General features: G+C 38.1%; 1 protein-coding gene across 7 annotated transcripts; it reads left to right on the forward strand.

Annotated features, from left to right (window-relative positions):
- The first annotated feature begins 180 nt into the window (after positions 1-180).
- On the forward strand, positions 181-22,045 carry dtna (dystrobrevin, alpha). Of its 7 annotated transcripts, none has more exons than XM_079652499.1 (23): positions 181-424; positions 4,530-4,597; positions 5,190-5,270; positions 5,359-5,572; positions 5,879-5,964; positions 6,477-6,631; positions 6,728-6,833; positions 7,270-7,436; positions 7,590-7,714; positions 8,827-8,910; positions 9,129-9,197; positions 10,808-10,903; positions 12,385-12,466; positions 12,786-12,880; positions 14,793-14,906; positions 15,086-15,182; positions 16,249-16,272; positions 18,747-18,906; positions 18,993-19,082; positions 19,164-19,260; positions 19,905-20,022; positions 20,151-20,189; positions 20,930-22,045. In XM_079652499.1, the coding sequence occupies exons 2-22, from the start codon at positions 4,531-4,533 to the stop codon at positions 20,166-20,168; spliced, it is 2,145 nt and encodes a 714-aa protein (XP_079508625.1). In that variant the 5' UTR covers positions 181-424; position 4,530; the 3' UTR covers positions 20,169-20,189; positions 20,930-22,045. The 7 variants fall into 7 exon arrangements, with proteins under 7 accessions (XP_079508625.1, XP_079508630.1, XP_079508626.1 ...); XM_079652500.1 differs by lacking the exon at positions 181-424 and adding an exon at positions 1,787-1,964 and having other exon boundaries at positions 9,147-9,197; XM_079652498.1 differs by lacking the exon at positions 181-424 and adding an exon at positions 1,788-1,964.
- Positions 22,046-23,145: the final 1,100 nt, after the last annotated feature.

The raw sequence follows: 23,145 nt of genomic DNA on the forward strand, positions 1-23,145 counted from the left end.
ATTTCCCCAAAGCTACAAACCACTATTAAACCGAATGGACGCATCTTTGTATGACCTCAATGTCAGTCGTACGTTAACTATCTATCTGTTGTTTAATAACGAATGCCTTATTTTAAAAAATGTAAATAAAACTTAAACAATTTGCAGGTGCACACTGACGCAAATGTAGAGATTCCGCATTACGTCATCGCCAGGCCACACACTGGAGGCAAGTGCTGCCTCTGTTCTCCTCAACCAGTACGCTACCCGAAAATGTCCACAACACAAGCTTTTGCAGGAGAGCGGCACCAGATCTGCCGCTTCGTGCAGTGATGCAGTACCCTACACCAAAGAAACCCTGATCGCTCTGCACCTACACGACCGGCTGTCGGATCCCTGGATGGAAAACAGTGATGTTGCATGACATGCCTCGAAATAAATGGTGGTAAGTCGTGTGCAAGTGCGCTGTTGCAGCTGCTATGGAGTACTGCGACCTTAACCTACTTTGTCGGGAATTAGTTACCCCGATCAAGTATCAGCGATAACAAATGGGGATGTGCGAGGTTAGAAACATCAGAAAAGGGTTCGTGTATGCTGGCAGATATTTGTGAAACAATGGGACCTTTGTGTCGCGAACACACAGGTGTCTCTGGAGTGAAATGTGATGTCTGAGCTGAGTAGGTAGCCTACTATAATGTGCCTGTTGCCTTTATCGCTGTCCTTTTACCTGTGGACTGTAATGCTTCGGTGAAATTTAAAAGACTTTCCTAATGTCAAGAGGGCAACTGGACACTTTTCTATTCCCAGGCTTACATCTCTTTTCAAGCTTGTGATTGAAATTCAAATGTAACTCCATCCCATCACACATTTGCACAAGAAAACCTTCCATTAAATCTTTGATTGCAATATTTTTGAAACTTTAAAGAAGTAACATAGTTTTAGTTTGTGCAGAGAAAACTCTTGTAAACAAAATCACAGCAGAACCAGCAAACCGTAAATCTGTACTCTCATTCAACGTCAGGATCCTACAGTTTTGGCCTTTTTGAAGCTGAAACCATGGTGATCATCAGCAGGGGACAGAGAGCAGAGGGCCCTCCTGCAGATATCCCATGCTGGTACCAGATAAGAGGAGAAAGCAGTTTTACCTATACCTTCACAGTATTTACTACAACACTAAAGCACAACATGTCTGTGCTGAGCTCTAACTGATTAACCTTAAGTCAATGGAACAGGTCTTTCATTCCCGTCAGGGGATGGGATTCGGATGCCAGTGTAGTTTTTAGTATCATGATGTAAAAATAACTCCAATCAGTGCTAACAGCTGCGATGTACCGAGCCGGCCAAACACAGATTGCTCTATAACTCAAGTAAGTGCTAGTTTTGGAAATGTTGCATGGCAATATGTTCCCAGTGTATCAAGGAAGATATAAATTAACAGCACTGTCCACTATGTTTTATTGCACTGCTACAGAAATAGACTCCTTATATAAATAACTGACTAATAAGGCAGTTCTGCAGTTGAATATTCATCCCACAGAAGTTTGTGAAGCATTTAAAAGGTTGTTTTGGCAGTGCTCGGCCATACCAGTCTCAATGTTTATGGTATGCGATGATTTGTTCTTTTATGGGCAGTTATTTCCTAAAGCTGCCAATGTGACGGTGCCACAGAGAGAGAGTGATGTGAGCTGGGCACAAGCCAGGAATGAGGTTTGGGGTCTGCAACTAGAGAGCCAGTAAAGCCGTACAAGAATGTGGAGCCTTCTCATTTGTAGTTAAAGATAGAGACAGGACAATCTGTATCCTAGCTGGTAGTTTCTAATTTCAGATACTTCAGTCGTCCATTTGGGCTTCTTTTGTGGTAATGTTTCCTTGTTAGAAAAGAGTTCTTGTCGTGTATGATTGTTTCTAGAAGGAGGATTTGGCTTTGTAATAACTTTCAAGCTTAGGCGTAGGAAAAGGAATACGAGGATGGTGCTTTATGAAAGGTATGTTGATCATCTTACTCCCCCTCAACACCGTACACTATGTGTTGGCTGTGCGGGTTTAATATCTGCTGTTGCAATAGATTGTATCCATCTCAGTTATTTCTGAGACTGAAAACAGAGCCCAGAAGGTCACATATCTGGCACTCAGGATGTGTTTTGCTTGTGATGTGCAAAGAATATCAATGCTAATCCATGCAATAGTATATATTTGTACACATTCTCTCACTAATGAACAGGCTTTTAAATGTATTACTTTAAAGATGACATTATGCATGCTGTTAGCAGTGGCCTGGTAATACATTGAGGTACTTGTACTTTACTTAAGTATTTTCACATTACGCTATACTTTATACTTTTACTCCTCTACATTTAGTAGGCAAATGTTGTACTTTTTACTCCACTACATTTATTTTACATATTTAGTTGTTAGTTACTCTGCAGATTTAGGTGATGTGAAATTCAAATCGACACTCTTTATTATATGATTATAAGTTAAGCTAATAAACACATAAATGCACCAAAAATGTTAATAAAATAATTATAAAATATATTTTGCCTAAATTGTCTAAGCATAACAAGTCATTTTACTTTTGGTACTTAACGTATTTATTTTATGATAATACTTGTACTTAAGTACAATTTTTAATGCAAGACTTTTACTTGTAACAGAGTATTTTTACACTGTAGTATTGTTACTTTTACTTAAATCAATAATCTGAGTACTTCTTCTACCTCTGTCAGTTATTGCTTTGTATAAATTTAACACAACCTTTTATCTAATTCAGACAATTTAAATTATTTTATTGATGTTTTGCTATTTCTTGTCATAATGATTATGTGGTTAATATTTGCCATTGTTTCTGCAATGCTGTGAGATGATCTCCTCAAACACAGCACTTGATTCGGTAATTCCAGGTCAATTTATAAGCTTAATCTTTTCCCTCTTAAAGTGGATTTCAGAGATTCCTATAGCTCAATAATTGACTGCCTATACTGACTGAACCAGGGGGGGGGGGAGTTTGCTGCTGCTGCTTGCTTTTTAACTCTAGGGGAATTCTAATTTCCACACCATGGGTTTCTTCAGCATAATATTTGGGTATACCAATTAATGTCATGTAAGTAATTTGAAATACGACGCCTGCATGATCGACTTTGCAGAAAGAGTGTTTTTGAAACCACTCGCCCAATAAGTGCCACTGTGCTCTCTCATCCCACCGCGCATTTATTGCACAAAAGATATTTACGAGTAAAAAAACTCTTTCAACTTTGTGTGTGTGTGTGTGTGTGTGTGTGTGTGTGTGTGTGTGTGTGTGTGTGTGTGTGTGTGTGTGTGTGTGTGTGTGTGTGTGTGTGTGTGTGTGTGTGTGTGTGTGTGTGTGTGTGTGTGTGTGTGTGTGTGTGTGTGTGTGTGTGTGTGTGTGTGTGTGTGTGTGTGTGTGTGTGTGTGTGTGTGTGTGTGTGTGTGTGTGTGTGTGTGTGTGGTGACTAGTACTATGTTTTTTACGGACGGAGTTGCTGGGATCTTTGCTGCCATGGCAACAAACCACATGACTAGGTGTATTAGATTGCCTTGGACAGTGTGCAGCGAGGCATGGTGTGAGCTCTCTCTCTGCTGCTCTGCCCCTTTGAAAGTCTTGTCCTTGTCTTACTTAAGTCTTTTCAGTATAGCCCCCCACCCTCCCTTACATGCATGTAAGCACTGTAGTGTGCTACATTCAATTTGCAAATGTTCTTTTTAAAAGAAACTGAAAAAGAGAGGTTCATTTGTATTATCCACGGCCGGATAAAGCTAAAATGGGGTCCTAGGGTTAAAATGTGTTGTAGACCCCTGTTGTCCCACCATTTGGAATTTAATAGTTTGTGTTAAGTTATTTAATTAGGGATGAAATTCACAATGCAAGCACAATATATCTTAAACAGAAATAATGTACATTTAAAGTGAAACGACAAGATCTAGCTGTGATTTGTGAAATGGGCCTCATTTTATAACAGTACTTCTACTAGGTTAACCAAGTGGTGAGTGCTTTATAGGTTCATTATGTACATGAGTTTCACAAATGTTGTTTTTTTTCAAATGTTTGTGGTTGCAATTTTACTATTGTACAGCACAAAGTCAAAAGTCAACACTGTACTTTCTGTACATTTAATTGAACCCCTATTTGCAGATGTACAGCATACAGTATACTCGGGAGTTTACGGATAGTTCATTTTTACATACATCAACACTGCCTGTAGATATTTGTAATGTCAGCTACATATAGTAGGCCTTCATTAATCCTTATATCTATAATACAGCATCTTCACAAAACAGCTGAGTAAAAGAAGACATCTTTTCATAATTTTATCCAGACTTTCAGTAAGACACAGCAGTTTGTTATTTACATATAATTAAAACACAGGATTTCCTATATTCCCTCACTAATGCTTCTGAAAATAAATATTTGCAGTTAATTTAAACATAATTAAGCTTAAAGCATTAGGATGTGCATATTCAGTGATTTATGCCTTAATGTGAACTGTTTCTGTGTATGAATTCTCTGACATCAGTTTCTCTCCTCTGGTCAGAATGACTGAAGACGTCGGGGGGAGCGGTGACAACATGGCAGATCGAAGGCAACTGTTTGTGGAGATGAGTGAGTGCTCAGGGCCACGGCTCCGCCTGATCTATGTTTGTCTGCTGTCTGCTCTTTTCACTCACCGATCATAAACATGGCAAATTCTTGTCTGTAACTTTCTTACAAAAGTAAATATTATGAGGATCAAGTGCCAATACTCGTGTCAACCGGATTGATTTAATCCCTGACAGAGACACACCCTGTATGACCTCATGCTCTCTCCCATTTACACAGTGTGTAGAGGCTCACTGCTATGGAGATCCAAGATGGTCAATATCAGGTCAATAAGATATGGGGAAATAAAATAAAGTGAGGATTGCAGACATAATATAACCATGAAATTGTAAAATACATGATCAATACGATATTTATTTTATTCTATTTTTTTTCATATTGCCATGTTTCCTAGTGAGACCATGTCCCAGTTTCCTACTACATACTTAAATCACAAATGAGAAAAAATAATGAAAGTCAATTTGCAGATAAAAATATAATGTATTTGTGTGCTGTGAGACACAATGCATTGCACACAGTGAGAACTTTGCCACAATGTCTATGCACTATCATTGACATTTCCGATGTCATTTAATGATGAGTAATCTTTCCTCAGGGGCTCAAGATTTGGACTCCATACGATTATCGACATACAGAACAGCCTGCAAGCTCAGATTCGTGCAGAAGAAATGCAATTGTGAGTATGATGCATTGAACCTTTAACCTCATCACTTTGCACAAAATCCTCCGCATCCAAATATTTATATTCGTTTTCCCTGTTTCAGTGCATTTGGTTGACATTTGGAACATCATCGAGGCTTTCCGAGAGAATGGCATCAACAACATGGACCTCAGCGCTGACCTCTCAGTGGCTCGTCTAGAAGTCGTACTGTCTACAATTTTTTACCAGCTGAACAAACGCATGCCCACCACCCACCAGATTAATGTGGAGTACTCCATCAGCCTGCTGCTCAACTTCCTGCTGGCATCGTATGACCCGTGAGTAACGCGTCACGTGATGTCTGCGACTGGTTGTGTACTTTCTCGTCTGAGGGTTTTGACGTGAGCTAATGTAGTGTGAAATGTGTCTCTGAAGTGTCTACCAAAGTGGAGTAAAAACACAGACTGTCTACTTTCATAATGTCACAACATGTTTGTGTATATTCTCAAAGCCAATTAAAAAATTGTTCAGACGATGTCATTTAATTGCCTTTTAAGGTTGATATGATTATGGGCCATGACAGCTTTTCTTTTTTTTTAAAAGAACCTCTGACCATTATGTAAAATGGATTTGCTCTTTTTCAGGGAGGGCCATGGCAAGATATCTGTATTTGTTGTGAAGATGGCCGTAGCAACCATCTGTGGAGGGAAAATCCTGGATAAATTAAGATGTGAGCAAACAAAACCATCTTTATTTCACTTGTAATTGTGAAAAATGTAATTTTAAAATCACCCATTTTAGCTGTGATAAATCAGCTTATTTTTTCTTACAGTTTCCATGTACAGTAAGTAATTTATTGCTTTGGATTTTCTAATGCAAACGTATTAGTTTCTATATTTTCTATATCTCTGCCTGCTTAGCCAGTTGCTCATAAAGGAAGGAGCCGTACTGGCCTAGCTCTTCATGGCTGGTAGAAGTCATTATTCATTATCTGAAGGATAAGGTTTATTACATAATCTACACAATCTGGGGGTGTAGTCGCAATGGCTCGTGAAGGGAAAAAAAGGAGGACTATGCTGCTGATGTATTATAACAATTGATTTGAATAACTGCTTGTCTTTGATTTGTTTTCACAAATAAGTGGGATAATTGTATTGTGTTATGCTGTAATTAGCCGACTGTGGAGGCAACTGCCAATTAGTTTGATTCATTTGTGTAATGTCTCCGTGCGTTTTGTCCCAGATATTTTTTCCCAGATTTCGGATGCTGCTGGAATAATGGTGCACTCACAGTTTGACCAATTTCTGAGGGAGGTGCTCAAATTACCCATGGCGGTTTTTGAGGGACCTTCTTTTGGTTACACTGAACAAGCAGCAAGAACATGCTTTCCACAGGAGGTGAGGGTTCATTAACCACAGAGTGCATCTGTGATTGTTTTATTATTGACGTTGTGGGGGATTTTTCCTGACGAATCATCTCCCTCTCCTCTGCAGAAAAAGGTCTCCCTCAATACATTCCTCGATACGTTGATGTCAGACCCGCCCCCTCAGTGTCTAGTGTGGTTACCTCTCATGCATCGGCTCGCCAACGTGGAGAACGGTAAAAATATACACACCAAAATATTTATAAATGTGAAGCTAACACCTGGGGAGGATGTACAGTTCATCATAGCATCCTAATCTTGAGTCAGTATACACAAGCAGTCATGCATCCAGTGAAGATGACCTACAGTATAGGGACCTTACACCCTCTTCATGACTGAGAGTGTGATGCACTTATTGTCACAAGCCACCTCCATTTGAGGGGTCAACATTTATACAACATTCTGGCATCCTGATCTATGTGTATTTGGTAAAAATGTAATTATCGTTGTCTTCAAGCCAGACTGAATTGCACATCTGTCCTTTAAAATTATTGCAAATTAATCCCCCCTTCTCTTTGCCATGTGCAACATATCTGTGGGTTTAAACTCACATCTGTCTGTGTGAATGTGTGTGTCCATCTGTGTGTGTGACCCCGCCTCTCCTCCCTGCAGTCTTTCACCCGGTCGAGTGCTCCTACTGCCGTACTGAGAGTATGATGGGCTTCCGCTACCGCTGCCAGCAATGTCATAATTACCAGCTCTGTCAGGACTGCTTCTGGAGGGGGCATGCCAGCGGTTCCCATAGCAACCAGCATCAAATGAAGGAGTATACGTCATGGGTAAGGGATGGGATGAGGAGAGGGGCGGGCTGAGGGAGGTGTGTCTGCACTGGACCAGTCATTGTGGCAGGTTTTTTTCCCCGTTCAGCTTCACCACAATGTAAAGATGCAGTTGGCAGTGTTGCCGTAATGTGTTTTTTCTGTTTCTCCCAGAAATCCCCTGCTAAGAAGTTATCCCATGCCCTCAGTAAGTCACTGAGCTGTGCATCCAGCAGAGAGCCTCTTCACCCCATGTTTCCAGAAATGCCAGAAAAACCTCTCAACCTCCATCATATTGTGTAAGTTGATCTGCTTTCCCTGACTTCTCTATCTGAGGGTTTCAAATGTTTGCTTTCCTCCCTCAGCTGATAATTATCTTGTAGCTGCCTCGAAGTCTGAAGTGATTCCAGTCAATCTCTTGGGTCAACTGATCAATGAGGCTTAATTATAGCCCAGGGGATGGCTGTGAACTGCAACACTGCTGCTACCTTTCCCTTGACTTGACTGATGCGTTATAAATAATGAAACGACAGACTACACAAGCACACACTTTGTGCTATAGAAGGAGGGTATAAGGATTTGTACAGTAATGCTCCTTCTGGGGGAAAAAAACAACCCACCTTCCGTATTTATCAGTTTGTTTTTTTATCTTCAAATTGAAGGTAGTTGCCCTATTTTACAACCCTTAAACAGCCAAAATGATTCAGATTATTGAACTGAATGTCGGTTTGAGATCCTGAACAATACTGTATTTATAAAGTATTTGTTTCAGTATCTGAAAGTAAAACAAATCTAATAACGATACCTATACATGGATATAGTTTAACACGTACACATAATAAATATTGAAACATTCTAAATTGAATTAGAACACATAATTGTGTCCGAGATATAGCTATTCAAGATATTTATATTCTGAAAAATCAAAAAGACAAAAAATAGCAGTAAAATTAACAGAAAATACATTTTGTTTCTTGTCTGTTTTGGTAAATGAGTGGAATTTGTAGTTGTAGTGTCTTTGCAATGATGGGCTGATTGTAATGAATCATTTTTATTATTTTTCTTGTTCTGCACTTTCCTCAGAGATACTTGGTGAGTTTGCTTTGATTATTTAACATGTCACTAAATGTGTCTTTGTACTTTATTGTGAGCGTAGATGTTAGTCCTTTGTTCTGTCTTCATCATATATAGTATATTGTGTAGTTCCATCAGCCCTAGCAAACTCAAAGTCCCTGGTTTTCTGTTTGTCGATTTATGGATTAATTCCTCCATTCATTGCATGTTCTCATTGTTTACCACTCCCTTCTTAATTTATTATATCCTTATGTCTGACAGCGGGTCATCTATCAAAATAGAAATGTAGAGATTATAAAATGTAAAGAAATCAACTCATTTTCTGATTTCTGTCCAGGCCACCGAGACCATTGAACATCACCAGTGACTACTCATTCTCCAACTCCATGCCTACATCAGGGAACCCTTACTCCACCAAAAAGTGAGTACAGCCCCAACAATGGATGTCCTGGATTTGAAAGAAAATCTTTTCAATTGACCACGCTCCCTAAACGCCCCGTTCCCTGTAGACTCTGTGACCCACACTGTCTTTACTTCTTTCCTTTATTTTCCATTGTGTGTCTGTACATTTGTATATCCTCATGCCCCCTCTTCTTCTTTGTGGTTCCTTGTGCTAAATGTAAATGGCTTAACTTACAGCAAGAGTAACTGTGTTAGGCAAAAAATACCTTTGACCGAGGCCGCTCCACATCTGTTTAGAGGGAGAGGGTAAGTCACACAGGTGTGCATCAAGAATGCCTTTGTAGCTCAAATGCATGTGTGAACTAATATAGGTCATAATCATAGGTCATAAACGTGAGTGCTGCTTATCCTCCTTAAGGAACCAGTTTTCTTGTATAGGGTTGTATACATTGTTTTAATTGAGGGGCTTTTTCCAAAGAGGAAATCAAGGATGAAGCACGCATCATAAAAATCATTGGCAATTAGTTTGAAGAGTCTGTTAGTAATTCCTTCACACAGAAATGGGAAATACTAACTGCCAGTTTCAAATATAAGCCGCTTTCAACGTTTCCCTTAATCTCCTCTAGACACCTTAGCATTTTAAACTGTTTAATTTCTCAGGCTCGATGTTTATGATGTATTTGTTTGGGATTAATGTAATGGTTGTATTTTGGAAGGTAAAAGTATCAGGGTCTTTCTCTTAGCCAACACCACTTTCATTCATTACTCAGGCTTTTAGAAAAACCTACAGATGTGATGAGTGAGTGTGGTTCTTTACGTTATGCTTGATTTTTTTACTCTCTGCAGTGACACAAAAAAAAACAGGGCTTTCAGAGATTTTTTGCAATACAATGACTGAGAATACCCTATTACATTCCCAAACTTTATGGCAAGACTTTAGACTTTAAGCCGCTGGATTATACAGTCTACAGATTTAATATTGTACTTATACAATAAAGCACAACAACCTTTGATAGACACATTTAAGAAATAACATTAAAACACAGATTGATGAAGAAATATCTAAATATAGTAATGGTTTATGCCCACGATGTTCGTTATGTAGACCTTCTGTTAAAGTTGCGGTAGCCAATATTTATATATCAACAATGGATTGAATGACTTTGTGTTGTGTGAAAGGGGTTGCTCATAGTAGCTTGAGGCCATCATGATGAGATGATGCTTTAGGTGGTATTTTTTATTTATTTAATTAGCTGTTTTGCTAGTATATGAGCTTGGCTAGCTACAATTTGAAATACTTAAGAGCTAAGATTAAAGAAGCAAATAAATAACTAAAACATGTTTTACAAGAAAGCATGCAATTACTTATATTCATATTTTTTCCTCTGGATGTATTCACTATGCATTTCTTTGCTATTGCTGCTTTTTTAAGACATGTTATGGTCATAGCTCGCATTGACCCTGAATATTGTCAGTAGAAATGGTTTCTTTTGTAGTTTGTGATGCAGGTGGAATGCCTCTATAAATATTGGAGCATCATCAAAAAGAATGTGCATGCATGACATATCTCGGTTGGCAGATTGTTTGGCTTACAAATAATGACTTAAATAGTTTTAATAACAGAGCATTGAGTGATTGAAGCTTAGAGAATGTAAACACAGAGCTTGTAGAGTCTTATTTTGCTGGGCATGTCCTTAATCATGCTCCTAGCCTTCATCACTGCCGTCTCTCCCAAACATAATATGGCCTTGTTTTCTCTCTAGTCACCCATGAATGGCGGCTTTTCAGCCACTCTCCTCCTCTTCTCCTTTGTTGCGTTTTCTACTTTTCTCTCTCTGCTGCCTCGCCCCTCGTCTTTCTATTGTCACCTGTGTAATGTGGTGTTTTATGTTTTTTGAAACCCTGCACTGTTCCAGGTTGAGCTACAACCTCGATGTTGCCGATAGACTTGCAGACGAACATGCTCTGATTGGTCTCTATGTGAAGCTACTTCAAAAGAACCCCAAATCATGGTTAGTTCGGTGTGCCGCTGTGTTTGCCAAACAGCAGTGGAGACCCAGTGCTCTCCTGAATCGCCCGCTTTGCAAACCTTCCCCTTATCTAACCTCTTCTGAGTGTGTTAGAGCCCTAACGCTGCATGTTGTCAGCTTTACAGACTAGTCACCTCGACACTTGACCCTTCGGTTCAGCAGAAATGATAACTGATTTGTATCCAAAATGTCCACCTAGAGATCAGTATTATTTTTGGATTTAATACCAAGGTTAAATTCTTTCTTAAAATACCTTGTAAGTATACACACGACTACACAATGTTTAATATTACACTTTTCTCAATCTTAAAATGTACATGTTGTTGTCTTTGCCTGAAATATGCATAAAAGTTAAAGTCTCATGAAAAAAGTGTTATATTTGCAGCAATGGGAAGGTCATTTTAAAATGTAACGGATCACTTTTAACCCCCTTACAAATGTAACAAGTAATGTACGTTTTTGAATAACTTTGTCAAAGTTATCTTTCTTATTACATTCAATCACTACTCTAACACGTTTAAAGCTCGGCAATAAAGTTTAATATTTGTAAAAACATAACTGTCAAACTTTTATGACATTTTATATATGCAACCACATATTGGATTGGAACAGAGCAACAAAATAAATGTAATGTTTTACATAAAAGATTACGATCGAAAGCAACATATATTCAAATCTAACCCCTTACACCACTTGGTTTGTTGAAATGTATTTCTTTTTGTTTTTTGTAATTATATAAGTCCATTATATGTACTGTAACTCTTTACTCCCAACACTCTATATTTTTTCAATAAAATTGTACAGCTCCGTATGTCAAGGGCAGATTAGGTAAATCATTGGTACCAAATACTTTAAACACTTTTAGCATTTGTTTTCCTCAGATTCCTCTTTAATAGGTAATCTTTTAATGTGTTGGTAAAGCTGGTGTATTTTCTTTATTAAAGCAAGACTGATGTGTTTAGATTCATATTTGTACCACTTGGAATATGACATATTCTGTATTCCTGTGTTTTTTGTGTTTGTGTGCAATATTATTCTTATGTGTACTGTATGTGTGTGTTTTTGATTCTACTTGCATTGTCAATTATCACGTTATCTGTATTATATATCAGCCGCTCCCACATATGTTTCTGAGTGCATTTGAGTGCTTTTACTGAGAAACAGTTTCCTTTATCAGCGGTCAGATTGTATAAGCAACCCTTCTGTTCTTTAAATACAAATGATTTCTCTAGCTCTATTTTTATGTGATAATCCAACTTCAATCCCGCTTTTGTGGTTGACCATAAGTAGCTTAGCGTGATTACTCAGGCCTCTGCTGTGAAACCTCTGAAGCTCGCCTACCAAACAATTAATCTGACTTTTGATCAAATTAACTTTCTTGGATTTTTCCTGCATAGTTTGTATCGTACGTATATCTGTGTAGTAACTGTGTCCTGTTGTGACTCCATTTTCCTCTCGATCAGTTTGCTGGAGAGCAGTAGCTATCATGATGAAGAGCACAGTCTCATCGCCCGCTATGCTGCTAGACTGGCTGCTGATGCTGCGGTAAGATATATATTAATATATAAAAGACATTTATTGCTCACAATATCGTGGCATCTTTCATCTGAGTCCTCTGCCAAAAATCTGAGAGGATGGGTTAACGTATGCTGCCACTCCGCCTTCTGTCCTTTTATTGCACGATGATAAAGGAGATTTCAGGTGATGAACATTTCTAAGAAGACTTGTATGCTGGTTTATGTTCGGATCAGGTCTTGACGGATGGCTGGTGACTTGACTGTTTTATCCCCCCTGTGAGATATGAGATAAGGTAATGGATGAGGTAAAGCCAGCTCACATGATGTCTCCTGCTCGGTTCTAACAGGCTCAGCAGCAGAGGATCCCCACAGACCTCCCCTGCTCTCTGGATGCCAACAAACAGCAGAGGCAACTCATCGCTGAGCTCGAGAGCAAAAACAGGTCAGGACGGCTGCTGGGCTGATGCTGTTCACTCCTATTATGTTATCTCCTTCTTTCTTCATATTAAATACTGCAAAATCAAGATATTCACAAAAGATTCATGTTCTGACAAAATTAAAATACCTCAAGGTTAATTCAGCACTGAAAACAATCACTATTATTATTAGAAACCTTCATAATTAGCCTTTTTTACACAATTTATTTGATTATTTTTGTCCCATTTGCCCTTCAAACATACAAAAAGAAGGAGGACCACTCTTAGACGCCTTAATAAAATTGGTCTTCACAAAAGAAACCCTTTTAACTGGGGAAATGAATATATATCAGCTGTGCTGTCCTGTTTTTCACGCTTACCCTGTTGCTGCTTGTACAACTGAATTTCCCCACGAGGATTAATAAAGGTCCATCTTATCTTATCTTATATAATATGATTTTATTTAAATGTAAAGATAACTGGGAACATGCAAGGCAAGTCAAGATAATTTATATACATTTGACAATTCATACATGGCAGCAATTCAAAATAGCTTTACATATTGCTTAACATAGGTACATTTGTGAAATGGTTTGGATATAGAACTCATGCAGAGTCCAAGTATGATTTTGTTCAAAAGGATAAGATGTTATGAGTGGAATAGTGTAAGAGTAGACTTTTTCCCTACTCCTTTCGGACAGGTAATGTTCATTTGTGTCGTTTTTTTATGTTTTTCACAAAAAATTGTATGTGAGAGTGCTATACAGTATATTATCTCCATTTATAATTTATATATTCAATATTATTTACATTACTGTATATCCATTTTGTTTTATATTTATTGTTAAACCTATTTGTTACATGTTAAAAATAAATTTAATCTAGGAAAAAAACAAAAGCAGTTAGGAAGACTTACAGTATCATTGAAAGTAAGGGCAAGTTTAAATGACAGCAATAAATAATGGTGAATAATGAAGTGGAGACAAAAGTTCAATTACAGGCAACAGTGAACGAGTATGTAAGTTTTAATGCAGCCATCATTTATATTTTGTATTTAATATAAATACATGATGAATTACGTGGGCACTTGTTTATGGCATCTACTGTGGTGAGGAACACAACGAGAAATATCACCCGACTGAGCCGTCCCCCTCAGCTCCACAGAGCTTTATTGGCTCATGGTCACACCGGCATCGAAGGACCCATGGTTTATGTTGTTGGTAACGTCTTTAATTTTCCTACAAGGCAACATATATGTTGGGCAAAGGTCTAAAGGGTCTTTCACCCTGCTTGTTTGGCTTTCCAGGCCAGCATCCTTACTGTTTGAGTTTGCTCTTACTGTTGACTTTGGTGTCACAAGAGAGCTGTTTCTCAGGAAAAAAGTCAATAAAAAACCACTATACTGTCCTACATCGAATAGCAGGCAGACAAAGCTACCAACAACTTTGTGAACACAGTGAAGTATTGAGAAGCTAAACAGCCAGATACTTCCTTCAGGAGTAAAAAAGAAACTGCGGAAGAGAGCAAAGCTTTCACAAATCTAGGGACATAAACCAATAGTGCTCTCTCTGCTCTAACAGATGTGATCAAAAGTTGTATTCTCAGCTTGTTTCCGATGCCCCCGAGTGGCCAAAAAAAATCACTTACTGCAGATTTATACATGTCTGATTTGGACAGTACAGTAAGCTGCTTTGTGTTTATATAACTCTAAACTGTATAACTTTACATCTAATAATGGCAAACGTCACTCTTATAAATACTTTTGAAACCTATCTAAAATTAATATTGCATTTATTTTATTTTATTCATCAGAGTTTTTTCATCCTTATTTTTATTCTCTGGAAGTTGTTCCAAGATTACGTAGCAACGTGCAGCTTCCCAGTTTGTTCAGATGTCTGATTTATAACCTGCTCTTATTTGTGTTTGTGCCTGTCACAGAGACATCCTGCAGGAAATCCAGCGGCTGCGCATTCAGCATGAGGAGGCCTCCCAGCTGCCGCCTGACAGGGGTCAGCAGAACCCCACCCTCCTGACTGAGCTACGACTTCTCAGGTAGCTCTGCCTCCTTTTAATCCTCACGATAATGTGCGTTTATACAGACACTTTAGCTTAGGCTGCAGCAGAACTAATATTGTAATTAATTTCCTTCAGCAGTCTACAGATGTTCTTACAGATATTTCTGACGCGACAGTATGGTATCATCACGCTGTACAACTTGTTTCCTCTGCTAGGCAACGCAAAGATGAGCTGGAACAAAGAATGTCGACTCTGCAGGAGAGTCGCAGGGAGCTCATGGTGCAGCTGGAGCAGCTAATGATGCTTCTCAAGGTACTACAGACGAGCCTTTCATCTCTCTGACTTCACAGCACTGTAATACAGGGCGCAGATAAGACGCCTTCATAATTATCAAGCAAACACATATTCTGGTTCTTGTAGGGAGAAATACGTTTGATGATTTTGCTTTTTGGCCAGATTCAGCTCCTTTACAGTTAAGGTTTGCATGTTTATTTAAATGAACACGTGTATCGTAGGTTGTTTTTTATTTGGAGGCAGGCGGAGAGCATATGATGGATGATGGATTCCACATGTATTACAATTTCTCACAGCTGTGTCGGCTCACTACAGCTAAAGCAAACGCTGCACTTTGCAGATGTCAGCAGTAGCCTAACATGTCCATTAGAGGGCGTACATCTGTACCATAGACTGTACAAGGCATATTATGCAAAAAAAAATGACAGTCAAAATAAAAACTAGAGGACACTCTCATTTATATTTAAAATGTTGAGCTATGTATTCAATATCTGCTGCTCTGTGTTTTTCTATTTATCAACTACATCATTTAGGCCTGTTAAACTAACCCTTACCGTGTTCAGAAACATGTAGAATCTAGGTGATGTTCTGTGTCAGTCATTCAAGTGATTTGTGAATAACAACAGCCTATAATTCTGTGTTTTGGTCTTTGTTACACGAGCCATCTTTAACATATTCTTTTGTAAATCATGTCACATATGCCCCTGATTAACTATGTTATCCAAGAGTCAATAGTCCAGACAGATGCTTTTAGAAGCAGGATATTGAGTTTAGGATTATGCTCCATCACACCCTGTAAGACGACATGTCTAGCCTTCCTCTAAGGAGGATATCCTTTGGTGCGATAATGTCTTCTGCAGTCAAGAAGACAGGAGTTCCTCAAAGCCTACATAAACTGCTGACTATACTGGCTTCAGTGGGGAGGATATCAATCTAATTAAGCTAAAAGGATCAATGCTAAGCCACATGAGGAAGCCACATGCTTGTCACGTCTTGGAGGATTACTGATTGGATTTTCTTTGGGAAATACTCAATGCAATATTGTGGTTGTTTCTTTCATGAGCCGTAAAATATTGTTTTTCAGTTGGAGGAGGAACGGCAACAAGCTGTAAGTGTGAAACTGTGAAGCAGAAAGTGGCTGAAACTGGACTTGGATTCAAAATGATTGCATGTTGGGAATAAACTATTTGCTGTTTTGAAAACTTTATTTGAATTTGGAAATGCATGGTGTTGAACAGCAGGCATTAATTAACTCGTGGTTTGTTCTTTTTTTTTTTTTTGTGACTAACTTTTTTTTTTTTTTTTTTTGCCCTCACAAAACGGACTTATACAGATACAAATGATATAGACAATACAAAAAGAAAAGACAAAGAAAGAAAAAATATAGGGAATCCCTTTCCCATGCCATCCCGTCCCCCCCTCTTCCCACCCATCTTGCCATTTTACGGAAAATCCTACCTGATGTTTTTTAGCAATCGTCTGAGTTCATCTACAGGACTGTCTCAGAAAATTAGAATATTGTGATAAAGTTCTTTATTTTCTGTAATGCAATTAAAAAAACAAAAATGTCATACATTCTGGATTCATTACAAATCAACTGAAATATTGCAAGCCTTTTATTATTTTAATATTGCTGATTATGGCATACAGCTTAAGAAAACTCAAAAATCCTATCTCAAAAAATTAGAATAGTTCCTCAGACCAAGTAAAAAAAAAAGATTTATAACAGCAAAACACAATCAAACATTTGAAAATGTCCATTAATGCACTCAGTACTTGGTTGGGAATCCTTTTGCACGGATTACTGCATCAATGCGGCGTGGCATGGAGGCAATCAGCCTGTGGCATTGCTGAGGTGTTATGGATGCCCAGGATGCTTCAATAGCGGCCTTTAGCTCATTAGCATTGTTGGGTCTGGTGTCTTTCAGCTTCTTCTTCACAATACCCCACATATTCTCTATGGGGTTCAGGTCAGGGGAATTTGCAGGCCAATCGAGGACAGTAATGCCATGGTCAGTACACCAGTTACTGGTGGTTTTGGCACTGTGGGCAGGTGCCAGATCATGCTGGAAAATGAATTCCTCATCTCCATAGAGCTTTTCAGCAGACGGAAGCATGTAGTACTCTAAAATCTCTTGGTACACAGCTGCATTTACTCTGGGCTTGATGAAACACAGTGGACCAACACCAGCAGCTGACATGGCTCCCCAAACCATCGCTGACTGTGGGAACTTCACACTGGATTTCAAGCAACTTGGATTTTGCTCCTCTCCAGCCTTTCTCCAGACTCTGGCGCCTTGACTTCCAAATGAAATACAAAACTTGCTTTCGTCTGAAAAGAGGACTTTGGACCACTGTGCAACTGTCCAGTGCTTCTTTTCCTTAGCCCAAGTCAGACGCCTCTTCCGTTGTCTTGAGTTCAGAAGTGGCTTGACCATGGGAATACGGCTATTGTAGCCCATTTCCCGGACACGTCTGTGAACAGTGACTTTTGATACCTGGACTCCAGCTTCAGTCCACTGTCTTTGAAGCTCCCCCAAATTCTGGAAGCGACTCTTCTTCACAATGCTGTTAAGGCTGCGGTCATCTCTCTTGGTTGTGCAGCGTTTCCTGCCACATTTCCCCCTTCCAACAGACTTTTTGTGGATGTGTTTTGAAACTGCACTCTGTGAACAGCTTGCTCTTTGAGAAATTTCTTTTTGTGTCTTACCCTCCTGATGGAGGGTGTCAATGACGGTCCTCTGGACAGCAGTCAGATCAGCAGTCTTCCCCATACTTGTGATTTAGTTTACTGAACCAAGCTGAGTGTTTTTCAAGGCTCAGGAAACCCTTGCAGGTGTTTCGAGTTAATTAGACGATTCAAGTGATTCGTTGAACACCCTACTAGTATACTTTTTCATGATATTCTAATATTTAGAGATAGGATATTTGAGTTTTCTTAAGCTGTATGCCATAATCAGCAATATTAAAATAATAAAAGGCTTGCAATATTTCAGTTGATTTGTAATGAATCCAGAATGTATGATATTTTTGTTTTTTTAATTGCATTACAGAAAATAAAGAACTTTATCACAACTTTCTAATTTTCTGAGACAGTCCTGTATATATTCTATATATTATTTATATTATAGCATAACAACTCGTGGTTTGTTCTGTGGGAACAATTGGAAGATTTGAAAGAAGATCTGCTCGTGAAAAGTACTGACATAACAGAAACTGCATCTTAATGACTAAATAACATTTCTAACATGTGTGTAATGTGTTTAACTAATAAAGCTAATGCGTTTTACTTTTAGGACAACTAAGCTTCTCTTACCGTTGAATGTAATGGTTTGTTGCTGTATTTTGGAGTTTTAATAGATTTTTGTTGCTGTGATCTGAACACTTAAGAGGAACATTTTTTTGTTGCATTTCTTGCAAAAGGATTTCTTTGATAAGAAACCTTTTGATTAGGATTGTATGTTACTCTTCTTACAGTCTTAACATAACAGCATGGGTTCCTCTGTTAACAATGCCAGCAGTGTGGCATCAGTTAGCTCTGAAATGACAAATAAATAATCAAATGTCCTCAATGTGTTGCAGACTCAGGGTACCGGCTCTCAACGCTCTTCCCCCAGCCACACCATCAGCCGGTCGATCCCCACCCCGATCCACTCGGACTCCGCCGGCACGACACCGACTCACACACCTCAGGACTCACTCATGGGCGTGGGAGGCGATGTTCAGGAGGCCTTCGCTCAGGGTAACACAGAAAAGCATTCATTTGCATTCATATTTAATGATTTAAGGATGAGTGGAAGCAATACTTTTTACTTTGTTTTTTTAAAGGTCCGAGGAGAAATTTGAGAAACGACCTCCTCATTGCTGCTGATTCCATCACCAACACAATGTCTTCCCTGGTTAAGGAACTCAATTCAGGTAAAAAATGAATTTGAAAAAGTTGGGTTTGCTTTTTACATTTTGAGACGACCTCTGTTTTAAAATGTATTTTTCTTACAGAAGGTGGAAGTGAGACTGAGAGCACTGCAGATTCAGACTTTGGGCGCAGTGACCTTTTGGCCGCAACCTCTTCAGATCCCTTCACATATAATACAAGGTATTACTGTGCGATGTCTCATCAATGATTCATAACAAGTAATAGTTTTTGTCTTCTACAGTTTAGCTCATCCATTGTTGCTGCTTAAGCTCTGAAACTGCTCTGGCACTCTCTGTTGCCAGCTTTGCTTCGTTTCATAGAGACGTGTGATCATTGAGGATATTTAGCAAATGTTGCCACCTTTTAAACTAAACTTAAAATTATTACTCTGCCATCTTGTGCACAAAACTATTTCTTAATTTTGAACGGACATTTAATTTAATACTAATATTATAAACACAAGCTTTTAAATCTTCCAACTTCTAAGATTTCATAGGTGCTTGTTTGTGAATTAGTTTTTATCACAATATCTTGTGTATAATGGAAAGATATAAATTTTCTTAAAATCTAGCAAGTACCTTTCTTCTTATTGTGTTAATAATATTATTATAACTATATTATAATTTACCTTCCCCAAAAACGGCAGGAAGATATATTGCCTATGGAGAATTGTGTGATTTATATTAATTATACGATATTACAAGTTGGTGTTCAGACTTGAAAATTGTTTTCCTATTGTTTTTGTTTTCTGTCACAATACCTTCAGTTTTCAGGAAGACGTCTGATCTTATGTCTTGTTTTAAAATGTGTGTTATCTGTCACAGTCGTGTCAGCGCAGCAGAGGAGGAGAGTTTTGAGAGCGATCTGGATCAGCTGCTGGAGGACGAGCTCCAGCTGGAGGAGCTGATGAAGCACAGGCAGGAACCAGAGAAATCCTGCATGGTGAGTTTTAGCTTTGCAAGACAAAAATGGTATGAGAAGGTTGCAATATGTGTCTTTTTCAATAATGAAATAGCTCCTTCTCAATACTTCTTCTAACTTGATACGTTTGTTTTGAAATTGTTGTGCAGGTGACGCTGCAGCAGTGACAGTGCTAGCTCAGGTTCCTGGTAAGTATCTAAAATAACATAATCAAATCAAAGGTCTTTACTGTATGTCCTCCTCTGTGAAAAATCTATGGATGTTTTTCCAGATTTACGCATTTTTGTTCTTAATATTTTGCATAGCATTTTTTCCTTGAAAGCCCATAAATAATGAAGAGGCCTGACAAAAACATATGGCAATATATTAAAAATGCATATGGATGACAGATTATATTCCCCGAAGATTAAAATAAATCAATCGGAACCAATTTTACAGTTCGCCATTTTTAAAATGTTCAAATCCTGGGCAACGGACACCTTTCTGATCATAGGTCTCGACAATAAAGAGATAGCAGACAAAGGATGCAGTAATGCCACATCCAAAATATTCCTTTAAAACAAAACTATGATTATGTAAAATGAATACACTTTTAAATAGCACATTTTCACACACAAAGACAATTCAAAGTGCTTTACATAGGGATTGACACGTAATAATTCAAAACAAAAAGGGATAAAAGAATGGCAAGTGCAATGATAAGGCAGCATCACAAAGAAAGGTTTTAAATATTGATTTACAAGAACTCAGGGTGTACCACAGATTTTCAGGCAGTTTGTTCCAGGTTTGCGGCGCATAGAAGCTAAAAGCTGCCTCAGCAAATGTAGTTCTAGCATGTAGCACCAACAATACTCAACCTTAAAGAAAATATTTGACCGATTTTTTGTATTCACAATGAAATAAAATGTTGTTTTTGTACGCTTAACAGGAGAGCAATATGAAAAGCAACAATAGTAGAAGACACTGGAGGAGACGACACTGGGCCGACAGGACTGAGCACTGAAGACATGAAGAATTTAAGTGGCTGAATCCAACCATAGAATGCGTTTATGTAAAGAAATATTTTTTAAACAACCACATATTTAAGGTAATACTGTGAGCTGATATAAAGAGATTAGTTAGTGGGCTGTCTATTACACCACAGGTGCCATAAAAACTCATGACTTTGGGGTCTTTTTCTTTCTTTTCTTTTTTGTGAAGTGTTAAGCAAATGTTCAACTCAAATTCTCCTGTTTCTGCAAAACAGTTAATCACATATAAGTGTTTGTCTTCTGATTTAAAAAATAAACCTGCGTTGGAGTCGAAGTTATAGTTCAAATGTGCATTATTTTATAAATGTATAACTCCAGATTCAACGAGTAGTCCATACATTTCTAACTGTTTCTGTCGAGTGTTTTTGGAGCAGGCCAATCTGATATGTTTGTTTTATTTTTTACATTAGTTATTATAATGCACACATGCCTTAGCTGATTGGATGACCTCTGAAAGGAGCTCATTCAAACCGTCAATGCAGCATGTAGCGAACAACACAACACCTGCTTAGCAGACATTCTAGTTGTATTCACTGGACAAAATGAGATAAAGCTCATTAAATCTAATGCTGAGAAGGGATTTTATCCAAATAGATGTACACTGTCTACATTTAAACTGTCATTTAAATACAATATCTAGATTGATGTGTTTTAAAATCTTGTTAAAGACACAGAGACTTCGAAATAACTCAAACGTTAAGGTTTACACCGGTGAGGGCTTTGAACAAACTGTGTTTACTATCAACGGTTTATGATTTAATGTTCAATCATTTTCCATTGTTTCATGTTATCGTTGATGCTCTCACAAAAAAACACCTCTGGGTGACTTGCACACCAAACATACACACACTTGTGAGTGTGTGTGAAACTTTACTCAGTCACTTTGGGAAAAGTGGCAAGCCAATCTAAAATCAGAAATGTGTGAAATATATCTAGTTTGATTTTTGAGCAAGTTCATAGCAGTGATTTTGCATGGTGGTGATGCATAATAAAGTGTTGACACAATATCACAATTGTTGCCTATGAACTCCTTTTCTCTTCCTTTTTCCATTCCAGACCGGCACACTTCAATTGGCTTGGTTTGGCAGTGCACATTTATTATCTGTCATAAATGCACTGTTGGCTGCCCTCAACCTATTGTCTATAATTCATCACATAGACCCACCATCTGAGGTAACATAAAAGCAGCCATCCAGCACTGAATCTCACAGCATGTGAATATTAGGAGGGAGGATTTTACTCTCAGGCTCAGGCAATATTATCAGCATATGAATAACAAATGTGTGTCTTTATTCTTAATATCATTACCACTACTAGAAGCTATTACCACAATCCCGTCCTTAGCACATGTAAATACAGTTCTTCTATTTACAAGATAGACCAACAGTGTCCTTCCCCAGGTATTTGCATAATTTAATATCTACTTCCTTTGTTTATCTCCTCTATGTTGTGTCTAGACTACTGTATCAGTACAGTCAGCAAAGCAGCTATTTAGAGATTCATTTCATACCAAGCCTCTACCAAATATATTTTGTCTTTTATCCAGTGCATTACTGCGCCCTGGTGTTCAAACAGGAGGAATGCAGTTGTGCCAGCACAGCAGCTAAACATCAGAGGAGAACTTGGTGCACTTTTTCCTTGCTTAGAATTTGGATGATCTAAAATAAATAAATAGGAAGCGTACTTTTTTAAAGAAATCTTGAGTTTGCTGTATTAGAAAGGCCCTTAGACTTCATGTGGATTTTTTTAGACAGGAATTTAAAACCAGTTCATACATAATGCCCATATTTAAAAAGAAAAGGACAGTCACAAAAATTAAAATCGCTAAAGGTAGCCTATGCAATACACAAGTTTTGTCTGACAAATAGTCACAAAAATACTCACATGTTCAACTTTAAATCATAAAAAACATAGACAGAGCAGCAAATCTTGACTTTGAAGAAGCTGCAAACAGAGATTAATGTTATTGTCATCACTATCATCATTAATATAATAATATTTATAATATTAATAGATATAATTCTTATTTTTGTATTCTTTGTTAATTGTTGTTATATTTTTAATACTTTTGTTTTGGAAGGAAAATATTTCTGAATTATGGTGGATTGAGTCA

This window comes from Notothenia rossii (genome assembly GCF_949606895.1).
Source record: "Notothenia rossii genome assembly, chromosome: 9".
NCBI classification, from domain to species: domain Eukaryota; kingdom Metazoa; phylum Chordata; class Actinopteri; order Perciformes; family Nototheniidae; genus Notothenia; species Notothenia rossii.